General features: G+C 45.7%; 1 protein-coding gene across 1 annotated transcript in view; it reads right to left on the bottom strand.

Annotated features, from left to right (window-relative positions):
• Positions 1–135: 135 nt before the first annotated feature.
• LOC144110566 (midnolin-A-like) overlaps positions 136–22,735 on the bottom strand; it is a 30,420-nt gene continuing 7,820 nt past the window's right edge. Inside the window, exons 2-5 of the mRNA XM_077643578.1 lie at positions 19,866–19,953; positions 14,294–14,350; positions 13,113–13,283; positions 136–11,253 (exon numbers count right to left, since the gene is read on the bottom strand). Coding sequence (XP_077499704.1) covers positions 10,750–11,253; positions 13,113–13,283; positions 14,294–14,350; positions 19,866–19,953 — 820 coding nt within the window. The 3' untranslated portion in view covers positions 136–10,749. The remainder of the gene's footprint in view (positions 11,254–13,112; positions 13,284–14,293; positions 14,351–19,865; positions 19,954–22,735) is intronic.

The following is a 22,735-nucleotide window of genomic DNA, read 5'->3' as shown; positions in this document are numbered from 1 at the left end:
ATTTTCATGAAGCATAGTTACAAAGTGCACCCATACAGCTCAAGGACAAATATCTTCCAGTATTTTTTTTGTATCCCTCACAATGCCATACAGGCACTGTGGGTTTTCTCTGAATAAAGAATCGGGCACAGGAAAAGAAGGGTTGTTGACCAGGCTTTATTTCCGATCAGTACACCTTCAGATAATGATGGGAGACCGTCGCGTGAGTGCACGGTGAGAAAGGACAAAAACGTGAACAGATAAAATACTGGTCGACTGTCGCAAAGCACAAAAACAGGCTGTACATTCGTAGGCCATTTGCATGTAATCGTTGTTGATATCCTCCTGAATTTCCTTTTTCGCTCCAGTACTGTGCATACAACCACGCAGGCAGTGCTGCCTCTCTGCAGACAAATGTCAGACAGGGATCATGAACAGTGGCTGTACACCATTCTACTAACATGATCATGACTGCCTACCCTCTCTACCATTTATTAAGCATTGGTTTGACATCACAATAACAGTGCTATTTCAATGTGTGAACCAAAAACGAAATCATGACACTGGGATAACTTCAGGCAGAGCTGTAACCACAAATGAAATGGGACACACATTTCAGCTATTTCCTTTCATGGGAAACCAATTACACTCCACTTATCACAACAGCCACCATAAGAAACACCTGAACATGTACGTCCCAAATATAACGTGATGGTAGTCTTTATAGGAATTGTCAGTGCACTACTTTTGATGTTCGAGCCATAACCAGCGACTTGTGCCACCTGACAAACAAGCATTAAGACATGCTGAGTGTATACACCAGAAGTACAAAGAAATTTAAGCACAGTATAACTGCTCTGCATATGTAGGGGAGGATGGCATCTGCAGTGATTATAACCTGGATATTTGAGCTGGGCTTCTAAACTGTGAAGTGCTCTCTGAAGTGCAACAGGCCTTGGGCGCTGCACTGGAAGAAAGCCACTTAGTACCTAACAATACCAGTGGGTCAGTAACCAGCTCTCTCCTATAACAAGAGTTTGGGTGAATGGGCTTTCAAGGCCACCTTTTGATGAAGAGGTGGTGGTTGTCATTTCAACAGCACGAATCTTAACTCTGCCTGCTTCTAGTAATTCTGCAACTGCAGCAGGCGTAGAAAACAGTTCACTAGAGGATCTCAAAATTCGCCACTTAGTATGCTTTTATGCCTGCTTCAAAAATCCCCTTTCTTTTCGGCCCATACTCCTTGTATGATACTGTCAATCATTCACCCATGGCTGCCTCATGCAAGCTCTCTTTGGAGTACCGTCATGGCAACCACTTCTATGAACGCAAATAATTCAGGTCACAAACATATGTGCACGTATTGTACCTCCTAAAGCTCTTTCTGTGCAGTTTTGCTTTTCTTTTATTTTGTACACAACTGTAGCTCCTGTTCCTTGTTTCCTTTTAATGGACAGAGTCAGTCTATCCACTTCTCAAGGTATCGACTGTGCATCTGCAGTAACTCTTAGCCTTCAAGCATTAATTACCACACATATTGTGGTAATTTCTGAAAACTGGCTCAACATGCAGTTTACAAATGGTGCAATTTGGAGGGACTAGCAACAACAAAGGTCACAGCCTAAACACTATGGACAGATACATCAGCACACAGAATTGCATAAAACTAGATGAGGCTATGCTCTGCAGTGAAACTTCAGTACTGTTACCAATGTATCTCGCCATGTGAGCTCATATTGATACAACCCAGGTGTTAAATGCATCATGTCTTTCGACAGGTATGTTAATTTTATCAGTGTTTAAACTCTCTCCAGCATGTTTTCTGCTGTAAATTTCCCATGCTCATCACTCCACAGACTTTTGGTCACTCCTGGTTATTTTTTGCTTCACCAATGTGCAGGCAGAAGCAGTATGAATGGAAACTCACAAGCCCATGGCAATGCAGATGTGTCTGGCTGTTCAGTGATGCACACCTCTAATTTTCAGAACAGTGGTGATTTCACGAATAGTGACTCCCAATTTCAAAAGAGGGGTACGCACCAAACAAGCACTCTACCATGCATAGTTGCCACATCGCTTTCTAAAGCAGATGTCATGAAAGCACAACAGGGCGTGCCCCTAGTATTTGGAACAGCCACAGGATGTGCAACTGGCACCCCTTTCATGTTGCTTTTACCTGTCCACCAAGGTCACGGAACTAGCCACAAACAAGCACCCAGCAAAACCAGGTCCTCATCCAAGCAATTTCATCTGTTTTGTTCTCTTTTGAAAAATAAGAGACGCCGACCAGTGAAAAAAGGTTCGTTATTGTTCTTTCAGCAACACAATTGCACCACCTGCCAAAACATCCATCTGTGCACAGCACTGCAGCTACGCTGACTAACAAAAATACTGAGGTAGGCAAGTGTTACAAATGAAAATATGCACTCAACTTTACACAAGACAGCTCTCAATGGCACCTACAGGAGCCAGGAAGGAGGAAAAAATGTATGCAAATACAGTGTTGTACTCATTCCACATCTCTTCATCTTAACTTAATATACTTGAGAACACTCCATTCAAAGATGTAAAAAATACTAGGCTGCAGTTGAACACTCGATGAACAGCTCACTGCTTCGACAGCATAGAGATGGGAGGCAGAGGGAAAAGACAAGGACGAACACTAAAGGCAGACAGAGGCGAAGTTGAGGTTCATCCTCGTCTTTTCACACTGCCTCCCACCTCTCTACAAACAGACCACCAAGCCCAAACCAAAACTAGAGCTTCAACAGTTTCCAGCTCGACACTGTGTTGTAGGCCACTGCATCTGGCCCAGGGTGTCTCACGAAACACAAGCCAAGAAGTAAGAATCCTAAGGGGGTCAGTGAGAGGAACACTAAGTGGTGCAAAGCATACTGGATCACATTGGCTAAATGGAACAGAGCCCAAAAGCCCGTTAGAGAACTTACCTATAATACTGATGACTATGCCGCTCCTTAGTAAGGCAAAGCAAGGTGACAACCAAGGAAGGAAAAGGCAACTGGAGTGCTGGTTGCAGCAATGCCTTAATGCCAGACACAAGGCAAGTGCCATGTCTTACACAACTGACATTCGTGGTAGTAGCATGCCAGCGATATTGAAACGCCGGCTAAATTCTCTGTTTCTTCATTAAAGAGTCTCTCTCTCTCTAGTAGCCAGATTCCACTTTTTGCATTTCTTGCAATGACACCTCCGAAAGCTTCCCGCAATGCTGAAGTGACACTGTGCATTCAGACTGGGAGCCACGACTTGCACCACGTGGCCAAGACTGCTAGAATATTCATGTTGATCTTTTATTAATGCAATAGCAATTAGGCTGTCTCCTTGCAAAAGCCATCCAGTTTTTCCATAACAATAAGTACTAGCAACGGGGCTTGTTGGTGCGTATTCGTGAAAGACATGAGAGCGCAAAAATGGCAACACGGACGAGTAGAGCAGCACTCGTCCTGTTCCCTTACTCGTCCGTGTTGCCATTTTTGCGCTCTCATGTCTTTCACGAATTTCCATAACAAGGTTCCCCGATTGGTTGAGAGGGTCATGACATCATCAGCAACTCCAAATTTGAAAATCAAAGGACTAGAACGCTATAGCACCTTCCATTGAATTTCCATATGGGATTATACTAACCAGACTCACTCTTCCCCATTAATCCACCAAAATTCAACTAATCCACCTTCATCCATTATCTGGAGTGGGCCTACTTTCAAAATTTGGGGGGAGGAGGGTCCTTTGGGATATTTGGGGTGGGCCAGCTTCCAAATGCTAACGAACTTTCTTTGAAAATGTGGTTAACAAGGCCCCAAGTTTTTTTCGTTTCTTGCTGGAGCTCTGAAAAGTGAGCAGCAAAAAAAAAAAAATTCCAAGCATCTTTGCAACTCCACCATGACCTTGCTAATTGTTGGGAATGCGTGAAGACTAATGTGGTATGCATTGAGATACACGGATCAGAACGGGTCTTGCAAATTCCTGGGCGGTGGTTTCTCTCTCAGAGGGCCACATATTAAGAATTGCACCTACTGCTTTTTGTCTTGAAACAGCGTTAAATAACTGCTGCCACACAAGGAGGCACTGAAAGGCCAGTCATGAGGAGTGTACAAATATAGTCATTCTAGCTGCAAAGAGATTGACAGTAAAAGATTCATCTGTATATCAAATCAACTATTTTAAAACAGTTAAAACAGTGATGCCTACACTAAAAAAAAAGATTTCCTACACAAAAGTGTTACACTTATTATCTCTATTTATTATGGCGGGACAACAGTAGTTGGGGGTAACAAGAGGTATGCACCTTGTAAAATTGCATAAGTGTGTTTAGTGAGAAGGAAGCTTGGTACGAAGTTTGATCTAATGCTTCCACGAAAAAAAGAGTTTGCCGAGCGCTGTCATGAAGCAGTGAGAGCTGCTTAGCATGTTCTGCAAGCATAGAGGCTGCTCAACTTGTTAAAGGGGCAGTCTACTGCCAGAGACGAGTATAGGAATATTGGCATATTCTTGTAGATTGTTCCTGTGGTGGCAAGAATGAGCAGAGAATTCATAGTTTTTGCAAGAATTCAAGAATTCACACATTTATCTGGCAAAGAAAATCAGACTTGAGCTGACGGGTAGCGCAGTGCTGTGTTCAAACTTTCTCGCTCAGCACCACTCTTCCAGTAGTCAACCTGGAGTGGACCAAAAACCCACAATGGGCCTACAGATGCTGCTCCTTGCCAATGAAAACCAGCACAGTAGTTTTTGAAGCAATTTCTTTCTCCTCGGCACATCAGCAATGCTTGCTTGATCAGCTTTCACTTTACAGCGAGGCTATATCTTAAGAGCACTTTCACAGACAGAGAAATTAGCCCTTTTTCCAAATGACTCTTCATGTGCTAGCAGGCTGCATTCTTCTACCTGTGTAGCAGTGAGGCACACTGGTCATAATTATACTAATCACATACCTGCCAACTCTTCCGAATTTTCCGTAAAATGTACGAATTTTGACTACTCACATGATTTTACGAATCTTGCGTGAAATCTTACGGAAAATGTTTTATTTTCGAAAAAAAAGTACGTACATCTATTAACACTAGAGGGCAACATATTTGTGATATCAGCGTCAGCAGCTGCAAACGTAGTGACTTTTATAGTCTACTCGGGGGGGGGGACACGAATCCATATCCAGAACTCAATTACCGCCTCCGCCAGGCTAATGGCTGTAGTCAGGCTGGTCAGGCCTCCGCAAACCTCTGTTCACGTGTTTGGACGACTTGGATGTTGGCCTCTGTTTTTGTGTGACCTGCGGCCGCATCCGACGCAGTGAGACTCTGGTGTTTTAGCAGTAGCGGTTCCGTGGTGCAATGGCGGGCTCAAAGCTGCGAAAGTACTTCCAAGTATTTTTGAAGTCGTACACGTCAGAATTTCCATGCTTGGTACCATCTAAGAAAGGAGAGAAGTTCGGATTTTGCACCACATGTGCCTGTGATGTTAACATTTCACATGGTGGCAAGTCTGACATCAAGGTCCACATCGCTTCGAAAAAGCACCAAGGGTACGTGCGAGCTGCGGACAGCCAGCCAAGCCTGACAAGTTTTGTACGCAGTGACAGCGACTTCGGTGTGATTCATGCAGAATGCCATTTCACGGCGTTTTTAGTTGAACACAACATCCTGCTAAGCGTCAGTGATCACGCTGAACTACTTTTCCAGAAAATGTTCCCCAAGTGCGAAGAAGCCAAACGCTATGCCTGTGGACGAACGAAGACGACGGCAATTGTTCGTGAAATGGCTGCGAGCGCAGAGACTCCTTTGCTGGATGCCCTAAAAAAAGCAGGTATTTTCGATTGCTGCGGACGGAAGTAACAATAGGGATACGTAGCTTTACCCTATTGTTGTGACATACTTCGTTAAAGAGACGAGTAGAGTTAAAAGCCGCCTCCTTTGCCTCGGGACAATCCAAGGGGAAGCGACAGGTCATAAGATTGGAAATCTAATTCTGGAAGAAATGAAGACCCGAAGTCTGCCTCTTTAAAACCTGTTGGCATTGTATTCGGACAATGCCCATGTCATGATTGTCAAGAAAAAGAGCGCTTCGACTGTATTGAGAGAGGCCCAACCAGCTTTGATCAGGGTTGGTTGCCCATGCCACCTCATCAACTTGGCCGCCCAAAAAGGAGCTGCATGTCTTCCTGTAAAGGTTGATGAGGTCTTAGTTGACATTTTTTAGTACTTAGAGAAAAGCTCAAAGCGGAAAGATCAGCTGAAAGAGTTTCAAAGATTGCATGACATCGGCGTCAGGAAGATGTTGAAGCATTCGCCGACATGTTGACCGTTTTTGGGGAAGTGTTTAAAGAGGCTGCTAGACGAGCGGAAACCACTTCTTAGCTTTTTATTGGATGAAACAAAAAAGTGCAACAAGCAGAGCTTGTTTTTGGAGTCGTACCAAATTCCCAAGGCTTCTCTACAAATCGCCAAGAACCCTGCAACGGCCCAAAAGACTGCTGCACGCCTTCCCAAGGCTGCTGCAGGTGTTGGAAAAAAAAGCACCGACTGCGATAAACTTCCGCTAAAAATAAAAGGAGTTCATTCTGCACCACAAGCAAATAAACAAGCTTCATAGCGAGGAATCTGGAAAAGCCAGCCACGTGACACGTGAAGAGCGCCTGTTTTGTCTGTTTTTTTTTTTTGTCATCGGAGCTAAGCAGGGCATGCTGTCTCTTTCTCCAAAATTTTATACCTCTTTTTGAGAACACACACTGCCTTCTTCAGTCACAGGCTCCTCAGATTCATGTGCTCAGGGGCCTCTTGAACCGCCTTGTCGAGGATCCCTTGACTCGATTTGTGCGGCCAGGTGTTCTCAAGGGGTGCCATTCATTTCCTGAAGTTTCCCTATGGAGCTTTAGAGAATCAAAAAGATGATAAAGACAGTCATTGGCATCACAACCTACTCTGTAGTTGAGACGCTGAGTTCAAATGAGAACGAGCAGTTCTTCTCGGCTGTACGTCTCTACTTCACTGCAGCATGTGATTATATTCGCCACAAGTTCCCGCTGGAAGACGTCAACCTGAAGATGGCTGAAGTTGCCCAAGTGCAGGCACTAGAAACTGCTTCATTCAGCAGTGTACTTCATTTTATTATGGCGTTTCCTGCTATTCTGCCCGAGCAGATTGGTGAAACAAGAGAGGAAACAATTGATGCACTCGAAGTGGAGTTTGCCAACTTGCAAGCTTACCAGATTCCAGCAGACATACTGAATGAGCCAAGGTGCGACATGCAGTGGTCGCAATTGGGAAGCGTTCGAGATGTCGACGGATCGCCCAGATTCCACAGAATTTCGATGGTTATGCTGGGCATACTCGCCATTCCCCACACTAACTCTGAATGTGAGAGAATATTCAGCTCTGTCAACAAAACTCGGAGTTTCGCTCATCTGTCTCTGAGAAAACTCTAGAAAGTCAGCTGATGGTGAAAGGACACCAGAGTGGCACCTGCTTTGGGCAAGCTTACACAGAGAAGCTTCTGACGCAGGCAAAGTCAGCAACCACAAAATCATTGCAAAAATAAATTGTGACCCAATGGAGTTTTCGCTCATTATTCAGATTTCGCTTTTGGGTGAGTGAGCAAGCTTGTCGCTAAAGGTAAATTCTTGGAAACTAAAAAAACTAAGGAAGATTGCAACAAGCATGAGATCTTGTGATAGACCACAGGGTCAGGAGAATGGGAACTGCTAAACATTATAAAAATTTAAATGTGCTTCTTCTAATAGCAACACTGTGAAAATCAAAAAGTAAATTTTTTTTGCATGTGTATTTATACGTATTGCCAATTTATTTGAAATTTCAAATGTAATCGCATATTTTACATATCATACCTCAATTTCACCAATGCACATGGTAGATCTAATAGAACACTACCTTAGGAGGAACTATATTTCAACGTGGGGTTCTATTCTGAGAAACTCCAATCACCCAATCAGCTTCGAAAAGACTGCCCACCAGTATGCACACGCACGAAAATTGGGATATGATGCATTATGAGGTTGATGCAGCACTGCTAGCATAAGCATTCTTCCCTTCTCTAAAATTAATAGATGTTAGCAGCACAACTATTACAAAAGAAAAGTTACGAACAGAAGAGTGGTAATTTGGGCTCGTCAGTGCTCTCGTCCTAGAGTTTTTATGCTATTTGCACCTTCGCCATGTTTGAGACAGAAAGCTGTACACTGTCGCAGGAGACCAGAAATAGCCACTGTTCCTGAACCAAGTTTTGTTTTTCAGCACTTCAGCGAATGAGATGTGTGAAATCACGAAGAAGTGCGGGATACTAACATTCATTATTAATTATCGAGCCTCGGACTGCACGAGATGTACTGCTAAATACTCAAAATATGCACTCCAGCAAAAGATTTTGCATTGTGCACGCTTACTTCTGCAAGCAAAGAACAAAGTATGACAACAACGAGCCATCATAAAGCAGCCAGGACAATGAGCAGCCACGAGCATTTTGCCCAAATGACAGCTTTTAACGAACTTTTCGAGTTCCTTCAAGATTTGAGAACCTGATATTAGTTATTCAGTTAATACAAAACAAATATTGTTCTGCTTGGTTGATGTGACCACTGAAAATACTGCTTCAGTTTTGAACTTCCAAAAAATACTTTTACTCTTGGTGCGTGTTGTGTGAGACACCCTGTGTCATCCATGTACAGAACACAAGTGCGCTGTGCTCTGTGTGAACTTATTAAAAACAATACCTGGTTAAAACGTAGTGAACACCTGAAGAGGACCAGAAAATATACAAGTATTCACTGGAAAGACAAAATACTTTGCAACAACAAATATTCCCTTGACTAAGGGCCTCGGTATTTGCCCATGGCTTTCTACTGAGTGTTCTTCACCGGTGTCAAAAGAGGCTGCATGGATTCAAGGCCACTGCTGCTGCAGGAAACACCATATCGAGTGTCACTGCTGCTGCTTGCTTTCACATAGCAAAAAAAATTCACACAAAGAGGTCTGAAATCCTGATCACAAGCTTGATATTATTAGAAGGCCCAGCAACAGTTAAGCCTGACCAATAAGTTCTGCAACAAGCTGGCTGTAGGTGCAACCCCTGGGCATTATATGACCAACATTGTGCAGTCTTTAGCAGTCTATCAACACAATTTTGCTAAACACCATTCCGACTAAAACCTAAGTGGTGACAAATCCTGTACAGCACAAAATGGTACTCATTCACACTGGCAGCATTTGTGCCACACCGAAAGCCTACAGGTGATGAGAATCAAGCAGTTGTGGCGCAGCTCAGCTTAGCAGAGCAACTTGCATGCTAATACTTTACATGACTGCATACGTTCCTGCAGAAACTTGTTCTTTGATGTCACCATGACTGGAAACATTTCGACTAATGCACTCTGAACTGGTATCCATTTGTGTGAAGGTGGCAAAAAAAAAAGAACAAAAGACAAAATGGACAAAGCGTGAAAGCCAAGTAGACAAAAATATGTAAAGGGAGACAAAACTCTAATACTGAGACAAAAACAAAGCTCTCACTGGTTGGTGGTGCTTAAAGCAGGATGTCTGCAAAGAAAAAAAACACCCTCAGAACTCTAGTTGTTCGTACTGCGAACTTTGGTTCAATGTGCTTGCACAACCAATCCTCAACGACACTGCCCTTGGGATCTGCACGAGCACACAGATCATGCCTGCAGCAACACCTCGCATCAACTGAGTAAACATTAGCAGAGATGTAAACTGAAAACATTTTGCACAGCTGTTGTCATTAGCTTAGACAGGTCAGCAAGAATGCAATGCCTTAAGAATCTGTGCATTTCTTGGCTGCATAAAGTGAAACTTGTTCAACAAACATGGTACCGCTTCTATAATCGGGCCGTGTGCAAATCTCACCGCGAACCCAGAGCAGCTGATGCGTGGTGCTAAGGGTACCAACTGCAGTTGCCAAAATGCAAAATATTCTCCAGCATCATCCTGTCATCAGAGCTTCTCGATCACACCATTTGCGAAAGCCCACATTAAAACCAAACTATACCCCGCGGCCATTTCATGGAGGTTAGACTGAGGTCCCTGCCAGGAGAAGCAAACAAAACCCATTGCTACCCGTCACCAACTTGAGAAGCGCTGCAGTGCCATGACTGCTTTAGCTTTTAATTTACTAGTCTTTGCTATAGCGTCTGCTTCACTGACTTTGTTCCCAGACACTACAGCAGTTACCAACCATTTTGAAGATTGTGACTTGTAGAAAGGTTAACATTACAGCCCACAAAATGTTGCAACCGTCTGCTAGCCTTCGAGTTTTGGCCCAATCATGGTGCCGCATTTCAATACATGTGCCCCATGGGAAGTTTCACAACTGGTATGATCAAAGAGCTCCTGTCACGACACCCAGCCGCGAGCCCTCACAGGCAAGCTTTCAGTCAAGCAGGGTGGCTCGGCACCAAAATATCTCTCCTGGTTGCTGCTAGACATTTTTTGTTCCCTACGGTTGCAAACTGCCGTTAGGCTGTGCTGCAGAATTTGCTCTCTGCCCATGAGGCCACGTGACGCTCATCAGTGCGCACTGGTGGTGGAAACATTTGGGCTACAGAGGCCAGTCAAGTAAGTGCATGCACAGGCATCATGCCACATCCTGCCAAAACAAACTGATGCCATCACGGGGCGAGTAGCATGCAAGTCTCTTACTGCCGCTGGTCAGACATTTCATGGACATGGACGACAGTGGTATCCACACTGAGACTGCTGTGTTCTCCGCCACTGGACTCTCGCATCACACCAGGACTGGCTCGTCTGACGTCGCGCCAGGTGGCGAGGTGGCACCGGGCGTCGGGTAGGGTGTGGCCCTCCGCCTCGCCCTCCGCCTCTCGCGCAGCGTGGCTCGAATCTGGTCCAGCTTCCCACGGAGCACCCGGTGCTCCTCTTCCTGGTGGTGGTGCAGGTCGTCAAGGCGCGGCGACGCTGGCGGTGTCGACACGTCATCACCTGGCGAGGACGAAGAAGCGGGCAGGTTTCCCTCCCCAGTGGGGAGCTGAGCAGTGGTCAGGCGTGCCGAGGTCATGGTGCCAGTGGTCGGGGTAGGTGGTCCCCCTCCCCGCCACCCCTGGCTGGCGCCCAGCAGATCACGCAGGATATGCAGGATGGTGGCCACGTGTCGCCGTGGCCGGCCCTCGCCATCCTGCAGCTCGGGGCCCAGGGTGCCCGAGAAGCTGCCCGAGTAGACGCCCTGGCCTAAGTGGCGCAGCTGGTCGATCACCGCGCCTCCACTGCCTGGCACCTGCTCATCAAACGCAATACACAAAGCTTCAAAACTGGGTTACATGTCCAGTAGAACAGCATTAACATCCGCTGCATCCATCTGGCTAAATGAAGCTGGCACTTAAGTCAACCGCACTTACACTGGCCTCAGCTCAGTGTCTTGATTGTGCCGTCGCACAGATATAACAATTCATTAGCTGTGTCAAACTGTTCCACAATCTGTCTTAAGGGGGACGTGGCGAATAAACCAGCCAACTTGGTCAAGATTTTCTATTTCAATTTTTGTTCGTAAACTTTGGTGGGGTTAATCTGTCTTGTAGTGAAAAATTCTAGCTATACATGCAGTACAAATTTAGAAAATGTTGTTCATGTGTGGTCATCTGAAATTACGCGGGAATCCAGCTTCCGATGGTCCCAACGCATAGCTAATTCTGCAGGTTTCCGATGATGGAGCATCATCATCATAGTATTGTCACAGACTAGAAGACGAGTAAGTGGGCAGTTGCGTGGCACGGAGCGCTCACACCAGGCCCACTGCCATTAAATAATTCCATCGCCATCTGCCATGTAGTCCTCTCTTCATTGGCTTGCCGTCATGTAACATTTGATAGAGGTGCAGGGTGCCTTCATCATCCCAGTCCCCGAGCTCGGGAGCCTGCTGTCCACTGAGGTCTTCTGTGGAGTGCTTGTAGCTTCGCACCTGCCAGCGCTTCCCCAGCCTGTCAGATATGCTCCGACGGCGCCGCTCTCCTCTGCCCCGCCCCACGCCCCGACGACCGCTGCCACTGACCTGAGATCCCACTGACCGCCGTCCACACACGAGAACTGACGACCTACGACCTCACTGAACCAAGACCGCCGCTACTGACCAGAAATACCACTGACTACCCACCCACATATGAGAACACAGTCCCCTACTCCTGCTGGTGGGTGCTTCCACAGGCCTTGGCATTGACTTCCTCAGACCGGCGGCTCCTCAGTCTTCGTGGACCTGGCTTCACCCACTCATCTCTTTCATCATGACGGCAAGCCCTTCATATTCTCTTCTCTGTTCATACCTTCTACCATGACCATCGCCATATCTTATGTTTCATTGTCACTGCATTCTCCTAGTTCGCACGATCAGGACGATCACTTGGCAGCCCCAGGTAGTGTCACGGACTAGAAGACCACAAGGTGGGCAGTGCCGTGGCACGGAGCACTCGCGATAGGCCCACTGCCATTAAATCATTCCATCGCCATCTGTCATGTAGTCCTCTCTCTTCATCGGCTTGCCGTCATGTAACAGTATGACCACGAAGCGGAGAGATCAGATCAGAAGTTCCAATGGTTGCAATGCCACATTTGCATGCAAGGCGAACGAGACAATAAACTTTAAGACTATTTTCTCGGCTTTCACTTTTCCTGCAGTTGCTATCACTCATCCTTTCGGCTAGGAACAAATGACAGTAGATGATAGCTTTTTTGTGCATGGCTCCCAAGACTCTGAGAAGCGCACTAAAGCTCTCGATTTCACTATGTAAGCATGCAATAGTTTTTGAAAGTCATGCAAGATGGAGTTAAACCTTTATTTTCACATGTACTGGGCATCTAGAAAAAAGAACTAATAGCTTTATTGCACAGAACGGTGCTTTGTGAACATGCAGACAAAAAACTTGTGCATTTTCTCCTTCATTATTTCATTCCACGGGGATGACTTTACGAGGGTGTTGATTGTAATCACTCAGCACCTGTTACAACTAGCCATGCTGAGTTGTCAAAGGGACCGCAAAAGGTTAACCCCACATGGCATACCACTTCTACAGCAAGGCGTTTCAACATAGGTCCAAATGCACTGCCACTATAAATGCAGTTTTACTCTGCCACAGGGGGACTGACCGAAGAAGTTGGCGCCTCTGCTGTGGGTGGTGGTGGTGGTGCAGTGGGTGAGGTGGGCGTGGCTGGCGGCGTCTCCAGTGGTGGGCACAGCTGGAGCTGGACAAACATGACGTGGTCGCCCAGCCGCATTGTTAGGTGCAGAGGCGCACGCCCACACAGGAAGTTCTCCACCTGCACCACAGAGGCCACAGGCTGCTTTTTCAGGCACTGGCCCCCAAAAGAACAACAGCCATGATGCAGCTTCCTTAGTAGGTGCCGTCCCCGACGGTGATGTCATCAACCACTTGGGGTCCTCGCCACATTGCACACAATTCTTCTGTTTCCAAGCCCTGGCCACTGCACATCCCCTTCAGCTCTGTTAATGAGGGTACCTACTGAACAAGCTCTCCTTCCAATCCCCAGAAACTTTAGCCCGATTGAAACTTTTGTACTTCACAACTTTAGCAGCAACACCTGACCTTGTATGTGCTTTTTCGAATGTACTTTTTGCAACACAACTTCTCCACTAGCTTAAGCAACCTGGCTTTCACCGCCGGCACTTGACAACGCTGCCCAATGGTGTTAGGCTACCAGAGGCGGCACCCATCAGCTGTGAACAGTGACAAGCCTGCTCATGGCATCGAGGAAATCATTATGCAACACAAATGTACCCATAGAAACAAAAGCAGGGATTCGTTTCGACCCATTAAAGACCAAACTTCCTCTGCCGGCCCATGCACCGTGTGGCGTAAAAGGACACTCCCGCACACAAAACCTCCATGAGGAGAGACCCTATCAACACACAGAATCAGATATGCACTGTTCAGTGCTGAGTGCGATCCTGCATGCCTTAGTGCACCAAAGTGCAACAAGGCAATGATGCTTCAATTTGTGTATGCAAACATCAATCACCACCACTGCCATGAGGGTTAGTACTGCGTCCCCCCCCCCCTCTCTCCACTTCCTGCTGTGCCCTTCGCTGGACCACTGTTGCCATGATGTCATTGTAACTTCCTGCCCACCTTTCAGTGCCTCATCACATAATGGAAGCAGGAAGAGAAAGCCCCATTTAAAGCAACACCTTATTCCATCATAGGCACAAATTAATGTTTCAAGCTGCCATTGCAGATCAAACGTACGCACAAAGCATCTACTGGTCTGGAATGCCCTCAAAAGGCAGATTCCAAGGTTTGTCTGCTCACCTGAGCATCGGTCAAGGATTCCAGGGCCTGCATCACACTCTGTTCAGGTTTGATGGCCTGCAATGTCAAAGTAAACTAATAAAACATGCTATTTTCACTGGGTTCACTGTTTACATGGTTGGTCTCCATCACTATACCACAAGAACCCCCTAACACCACTTGCATTATGGGACAGTGCAATGACTAGTTGGCTTTCATCAAGAGTTGAGGAGATTTTCCTAGAAATTCCAACTTTGTATCAGAGCAGAACTAAAGAAGACTGGGCTAGCCAGTACATGGTTCATAGCTGCAACATAGTTACTGGTGCTAAGCAAAACAAGGTACAGCACAGAGCTAGACATCAACTGAAGTTTACAGCACAGATGAAGGCAAAACAACAACACAAGCATCTGTGTTCTTTTTTTCTTCCCCTCATCTAGTGCTGTGAGCAACCACACGACGTGCTTTTTTGATTTTTTTTCCAGAAATGCAATCTCCTTCGTGAGGGTTGCTCATGCATTTGTCTTCTACTTTTTTGCTGTCCCTTGCGTCGCTTAGCATGAGTAGCTGTGCCACATCTACTTGAGCAGCGATGGCTTTTGAGCAATGCGAGTGTGTACAGGTTAGGAGGCAGCTACATCTGTTCTGGACTAGTATTAATTTTAAGCAAGGAGGATGCCAACCTGAGAAACAGTGCTGAGGGAGCATCTCTTACAGTCCACAAGAGTAGCGCTTGTCCATATCCATCGATGTGCATTTTGTCTACGTCTTGATTTACAGCTCTTACGCAGTCTTCGGCCCCATGCATGGCAACCACCAGCAAACAATCACTCCATTTGACCAAAGCTTTACCTCGCTCTCGTGGTGTTCGTCTCTCGTCTCTTGTGTCCTCGTCTTTTGCTGCGCTACAGTGTATTGGAACTATGTACCAACAAGCCCAAAAAGCCACGCTACTTTACCACAGGGCCCCAGATTTGCCAACACACAGTGCGCAGAATTGTCCTGCTCATCTGACTGGCCCGATGCTGGGAGAAATGAACTGCAACTTGATCACCACTGCGCTGCCAGTGATGCATGCAGAAATGTGCATTTTAACAGCTTCCAGCTGTTCTCTTCATGCCATCCGTAATCCATTCACTCCCAACGGTTCCCGCCTGAGGGTACCTGTACCTAGTGCATCATATCCTGTAAGTTGCCTAACTACGCAACACACCGCCAGGTGCACATGTCTGCTACAGAGATTTTTGAGACCTTGTAAACACAGCACCAGCTTTCTAACAGGTGTGGAACTTCCTCATGATTAGTTTTAGGACATACCCAGCACATTACAAGGCGTTCTAGCCAAAGTAAAATTGCACTGCACCAACATCATCATCAGCCTGACTTCGCCTACTAGGGGACCAAGGCCTCTCCCATCTCTCTCCAATTAACCCTGTCCTGTGAATTACACTGCAGTTGGCCTTTAACCACAGAGAGCAATGCATAGGCTCCACACACCTTGCAAGGTGTTTAGCACATGGCGGCCAAAGCTGGATCCTCTGGAGTGCATCGCCACTGTGATTTTTGTTGTGGCTGCGAGCACAGTTCCACTCCCATGCCAGACAAGCACACACAACCGATAGTGCGAAAGCGAAACTATGCTGAGCGCTATACAGGATGCAGTGGCTCAGGTTGCATGAGAGGCTTTTGTTTATATCTTCCATTTTTTATCTCTTGATGGCTCAAAACAGCTTCCAATTCCAACAGGTGGGACAGATTAAAAGGTGGCCACCATGAAAGCACTGCACATGTGCTGCAGCTTTGATGGCTTTGTGCAAGCTCCCTCATTGCCGCTGCCTCACTTCCATCAACAGGAACTCTGGCAGACGGGGGCGCATCGCTGCACATCGCAAGTGACTATTATGGCAGCTAAAAATTATCAAAATTCCCGAAAAGCATGCTACTGCTGGCAGAAAATTTTGAGATGAATTGGCAATCAATGATGTACAATTCTTTCAAGCACCGAGGTTAATCCACAGCCATATCTTCATTTTCCACTTGTTCAGTTACTACATTTCCAAGCTCGCAATTATTTTGTGAGATGCCATGCCAGACATAGCAACAAGTTCTACACAACTATTATAGTGCGTTTTTTAATCAGAAAAACCAGCCTTGGATTCTCTCAGCAATCCTGTCTCAAAACCTGCTGCAGCCTCAGCACGGCAGCGAGTGTGGCCTGCCCCGGAAGGGGAGAACCGCAGCAAACTACTGGAAGAGCAAGTCCACTGCAAGACACTACTAACTTACTCAAGGTCAACTTTCCACATCCTGTGGAAGAAGCTACGAGGCCTGCGTGGTTGTCTTGTGAGAGCAGCACAGCAGTCTTAAAATGCAATGACACGAAGACTGTATACAGCCATGGCCGGTCTCGAGGGGCGGGCTCTACTCACGGCATTCGGAATGGGGTCTGTTTCTGTCTCCCACCACAACTCGGTGGGGTCGCCACTGCCCCACTGCTCTGCCACTGCGACCGTTGTTCATGCGGAAGGAGAACGCCCACTCGCACCCAGTTCTGCCCGCATCAGTGCTGACCGTCAACCCTTTATATTTCACCCCTTAAGCGTTATGCAAAGACCGCGCAATCAACCCATGATTTGCCATGTCAGAAATCTGAGACGGCTATCAATACAGGCCTTGAGCTATCGATACAGGCCTTTAAGGAAGTTGTGACGAATATAAGGATAAAAGTATATTCAGGACGCGTGAAAAGCAATATAATTAAGTACTGTGTGCATCTCCCAGCAATCAATTTATTGGGCAGTTAAACGTTAGTGTCCGTGAGTCTGACTTTCAACTCTGCAAGTGTCATCTCAAAACACCAGCTAATAATGGCGCTATCAGATTTACGACTTACGCTCATAGAGACTTTTCTCCGCGATATACTAGTACATTTTGATGGGACGAGCCCAAAATTTTGCTTAAGAGTTTTCATTCTCTTCCCTTTAGCCCTAACTTGTCATTTAATAACAAACCATGAGACATATGAGAGGAATTTATCAGAGTATTCGTCTTTCTGGATTTAAAACCAAATTCACAACATAGTTCTGAGGAATGGGAGAGTGATTCCTCCTTTTAAATGTTTTCACCGAGCAAGTCTGTGAAGAAGAATCTGTGCATATGTGGACTGCGTTGAGGATGTGCAGCTTAAGCATCTGCATTTTGTTTTCTATGATTTCGGTGCTGCGCTCACCACGAACCAGCGGGCTACAGTGTGAAACCAGGTGAATGCCACCCACCGCCGCAGATGCAGGCGGGGAGCGAGCGGTGGGGTCGCCGTGCCTCTAGCGGCGGCGGATGGCGCAACTCCCGGAGAATGGCTCCCATTGCTTCCGCAGCGAGAGCGAAGGCCATAGGAAAGAGCACATGCCCCCCTCGAGGGCGGCCGTGATACAGCAAAGATCTGTCTCCCAAACTGCCTATTTTTGTGTTCGCTCCTACAACTCCACTGATTAACACAAGAATCCCCTTCCCATCATGGTGCTTAAGCATTTGAGCAGGCAGGTACTTTTAAGGCGAAAGCCTTTCTTTGCTGATGAGTAGCGTGGGTGTGGACGGAAGCTGTAGACAGAGGCTGTCCGCAGTGGTGTGGACGAAGTTGTAGACAAAGGCTGTCGGCAAGAGTGTTCGAACTTGTATGATAATTAAAATTATAAGAAAATTTGGGCCTAGGTAGGAATTAAACCCGGGCCGCCGGCGTGCGAGAGGAGGACACTTCCTCTCTGCCACCACGCTTCGACGTTTGAAGGTGAATAAAGAAGCGTCTAGTGAATGCACAGTTCTTAAAAACAAATCTTCAAGAGATATACTGAAGCCTACAAGAGTAATTATGACCATATTAATTACAGGCAGTGCAATACTCTTTAACCTTGAAGATGATTCGAAGTTTCAAAGTTTACTGAGAATTGCAAATGTTATGTTTATAAAGAAGGTTACAAAAAGAGGTTCCAAAGTTTGGCACCACTGTATTGCCTGCATCACCTTCGTGGCATTACAGCAGGGGGGGGAGGGGGGGGGGGGGGGGGGGTAAACACTAAAACGCTTGTAGGTACAATGAACATGATACACCAAATAACAGACATAGCAATATCAAGCACGCAGGGTGCATTACAATGCTTCGTTTGATGAGAGTGAAACGATTTCTTGCAATAGCTCATTCCACTGACAAATTGTTTGCACAAAAAATGAATGCCGAAAAGCATATCAATCCTAAATGAATACTAGTAATAAGCAAGTAACAAATTTCCTCCGTGCCTGGCATGTAGTCGTAGCGTCATCACATGGCGCCCACTGATAACACCCCTCGCAATGTATGGCACTGGCCCAACAGATGGTACAGGTGGTGGAAAGCACATAGCTTTCGTGTTTCCGCACGTAAGGAGATTTAAGGGGGGATGTGGAGATCAGATCGCAAAAATCGCGAGAAAAGTCATTTTTGAAAAGCACACTTTTTGGTATCTACAACACTCTTTCTATGTTGTACTGAAAAAAATATTTGTCAGCATCTACACATAGACAGTGTGTGCTATTTTAGAACTTTCAGGCTTATTTTCTCGAAAGTTTGTTTTTAGCTTATCACCTTGCTTTTGGAAAGCATAACACAGCAATAATAATATTAATAATAATAACTGGTTTTTGGGGAAAGGAAATGGCGCAGTATCTGTCTCATATATTAGGGGATGCCTGAATTGCCATAAGGGAAGGGATAAAGGAGGGGGTGAAAGAAGAAAGAAGTGCCGTAGTGGAGGGCTCCGGAATAATTTTTACCACCTGGGGATCTTTAACCTGCAATGACATCGCACAGCACACCGGCGCCTTAGCGTTTTGCCTGCATAAAAACGCAGCCGCCGCGGTCGGGTTCGAACCCGGGAACTCCAGATCAGTAGCTGAGCGCCCTAACAACTGAGCCACTGTGGCGGGTACATGGCAATGGGAGCATTGATTTTAATCCCATTTGTTTTGTTGTAATTGCTGAAATGTGCCTTACGTCAAGACAGTCTCAGATTTACAGTTTAGGCTCACCATTTTTTATTACATAATTGGAGCATGATACATTCTAAACATACAGAGAAGGTGCATACTATGTTGTTTAGAAAAAGAGCAGAGAAATCAAAAAAGAAATTAAGAGAATCTTGACTTAGACCATACTTCTTAGTAACTATTAAAAACATTCACAGACGTATAACCCATTTTGCTGTCATGCTAGGCTTTCCACAAGCAAGCAACATGTGACCAACAAATAAACAATGATAAAATAACTACTGAAGATACCACTGAAACTTTGTAGCTGTCTGCTTGATGCTATTTCAAGTCAGTGTGCCAAGTTTCATCACTCTAAGTCAAAAAATAAGAAAGCCTGCTCCGATCCCCATCTCCCCCCATAAGTGCAGCTGAATTTTTTTCCTCTGTTCTCATTTTCATGGCCACAAATGATGCCCATGGGCTTTGCAAGGCAACTCCAGAAAGACAGTATGAGGAAAAATTTAGAAAACATGTTCAAGACAGCACTGGATCAAGCACTGTGGATCACGTAGCATACAAGTCAATGAGCTCTCACCTGAAGACCAGTTTCCACACTAGGCAGCAGTGTAAGCCTCTCTCCATCACGAACATTGTTGGAATCTAATGTGCCTTCCTTCAGCTGTCTGCAAGACAGGGCAGAGAAAAACAAACATCAGCATAACCTTCAGAAGAAATTGCTTTCAACTCCCACAGTCATCGAAAACTAAACTGTTTGGCTGGACTTCAGCATTCTTTCGCCAGTCAGAAATGGCACCTACAATGTGTTGTTCCGGCAGACCCATACTCATTAGCACACATGCTGTAGTGACACTTTTGTCTCTCACGTGTTAGAACCCAGATAGGGCTGGAAGGAATGCTTTAACCGCCAAATTAACTCCCAAAAAATGTATGAAAATTGAGAATTTTTTGGAGATATTTGCTAAAAAATGACTTCTCAGGCTTAAAACACATGCTAAGTACACAAAACACGTTTCACTGCCAACTACTGCCCTCTACTGTTGAAGATTGCAACCAATGCAACTGCAGATCGTAACTAGTCTTTAACAGAGATCAAGCGACATCAGGCCAGACGAGTGTGACTTGCCATAGGCAATAATGGTACAGCTTGCAGTTGGTGACGCAATTAAAGGCGCCCAAGGGAAAAGTAAAAAGATCAGTAAGCAAAAATAAATTCAAACAAAAGTAAAATTAGAGTATGTTGGAGGCTGCGGCAAAGGACACTCATTAACCAAACTTGAATTTCTCCAGGTTTTTTTTTTCTTTTTTCCAGAAAATAACGTTTCCAGGACGTTCTCACGAAAAGCTATTAGATGCAGGCAGAGATGAGCAGACTCCAGGAAATCAATTTCAGCTATGAATTTTTGGAGGGCAAAAAAAAGAGGGCAATCTGTAAGATCCATGCAGAGGAATAGCTAAAACCTTCAGGGCCAGAAGGCTGCACGACAAGGCCCCGATGACCAGGGCCTAAGTGAGAAACACTTACAGGTCTAAAAGTGGAGCGAAGTTCAGAGGTGAAATCAGTATGCATCCTAGGCACATTACTGTCCAAATGAGTGCAAAGGTGTGGGCAACTCTGACTTGCTTCCAGTGAGCCACCACACTTCCAAACGTCCGCTGAAACACTGTTGCATTAACAAGGGGCATCATAAAGTATTTCCGACGGTCACTGTCGAGCAGCGGCTGTTAATTGTGCTTGGACAATACAAGCCACTCACACAAATATGATATAATAATACTTATTACTCTCATTGGCTAGTCTAAATGTTTTAGTTGTCAGGTAGCCTTGATAACTATAGTAACCTTGAGTAGCCTTTTATTACTTTTGCAGTGGTGGAATGGAACTGACTACAGGTCCCTCTTGTGGCAGATTATGTAACAAAAAAATTGTAATTTGTATCAAATTTTGGGGAAAAATTGAAAAAGTAGTCTAATGTGGCAGATGCTTGAGCTTTTGTGGCATGCAAGCTGGAATGTTCACAACCATGCAAAAATGAAAAAACTTGAACTGAAATGCTACATCTATGGCATGGTTATTTACTTCATAAGCCCTAAAATGAGCAAATTAACAGATTTTTGCTAAACAAAAATGTCACTTTCCTTCAGGATGAAGAAGTAATGAGATATATGAAAAACCACAAAAAAAGTGTGGCGTCCTTGACAAAAACAAAAATTATTCTCCGTCGCTCTCAGTGAGACATAGCCTACTTAGCAGTCTGGTACCGTCTCTGCCACACTGCACAAACCCCAAGATGTGCTCATAATCTTGTCGCATTTCAATGCATTCGAATCAGCACAGGATTTTTCTTCCCATCGGATCAACGATTCAATGGTTCGAGACTTTAGTGTATACAGCTAAAATTCTGATCAAATTTTTCACAATCCTTTAAATTCTATGCAAAAATGAAGGCCATGTCCAATGCGTTCTAAGCATGCCAGCCACCTTCATTTCAAGAAACTTTGCGGGGGAACATTCCAAATCAGGTTGCCCTTAGTTCTCATTAAACTACCCCGGCAGGAAATACCGGAAAGATTGCACCTATAATTACATCCAATAAGCAGGTAGAGAGAACTGGACAGCTTCAGAGCACTGGGACTGCATGAACTTCAAAGACGATAGATCTAGACCGCCGAAGATCGTTTTCAGAGTCGTCACATTCCTTTGCGAGAGCCCTAATTTTTGATGATAGCTTCCCAACAGAAAGCTTAGTGTCCGAACTTGATTTCTGTTCCTGGAATTTGTACACTTCTACGAATATTTCAAATGCGTAATATGGTTAGAAAGACCACTGAGCATGTTTTCTATATTTGTCTGTGCTGATGAGATTGTTGCAACTTTGTATTCTGATAAAATGGCTCCACGGGAATGTTATGTCAGATGACGAAGGGGCGTAAGCCCAAAGAACCGAAGGCACCGGAGACGCGAAAACGGAACTATGTCGCGAGGCACCGCACACGTGGCGCTGCCGTCGCGCGGTCTGGTTCGGAGACACGTTTCCGTCATCTTGTTTAATACGGCATAAAGTGCGCACTTTCTGTATTCTCACAGACGAAAACTGTGCAGGGTTAAAGCAGTCGCCGCAGAAATAGCATTGCGGCGCCATAGCTTCGCCCGCCCCGCGAGCGCCCGTTTCAGCACGCGCGCCACCCGCTCTCGCCAGCTTGCTCTCGGCCAGTCGTCGAGTGCGATCCACAACGCGAAGGGCCCCGAGGCGAGCGTGATCGGAAAAAGCACGTCCACGTCTCGGTACGACGTGCGCAGTCCCCAAGCTGCACGTGGCCCATGAGCCTGGGCTTCTTCCACAGCGCTCTTTCTCATTTCGCCTCCATCGAAATGCCGCGATCCCGTGACCCGAGGCTCAGTAGCCACAATTAAGGCCACGTACTTTGTCGATAAAGGGCGCAGTG

The sequence above is a fragment of the Amblyomma americanum genome, chromosome 11 (assembly GCF_052857255.1).
Source record: "Amblyomma americanum isolate KBUSLIRL-KWMA chromosome 11, ASM5285725v1, whole genome shotgun sequence".
NCBI classification, from domain to species: domain Eukaryota; kingdom Metazoa; phylum Arthropoda; class Arachnida; order Ixodida; family Ixodidae; genus Amblyomma; species Amblyomma americanum.
Note: the sequence above shows the minus strand (reverse complement) of the source record. Positions and strands in the feature narration are given on the sequence as shown.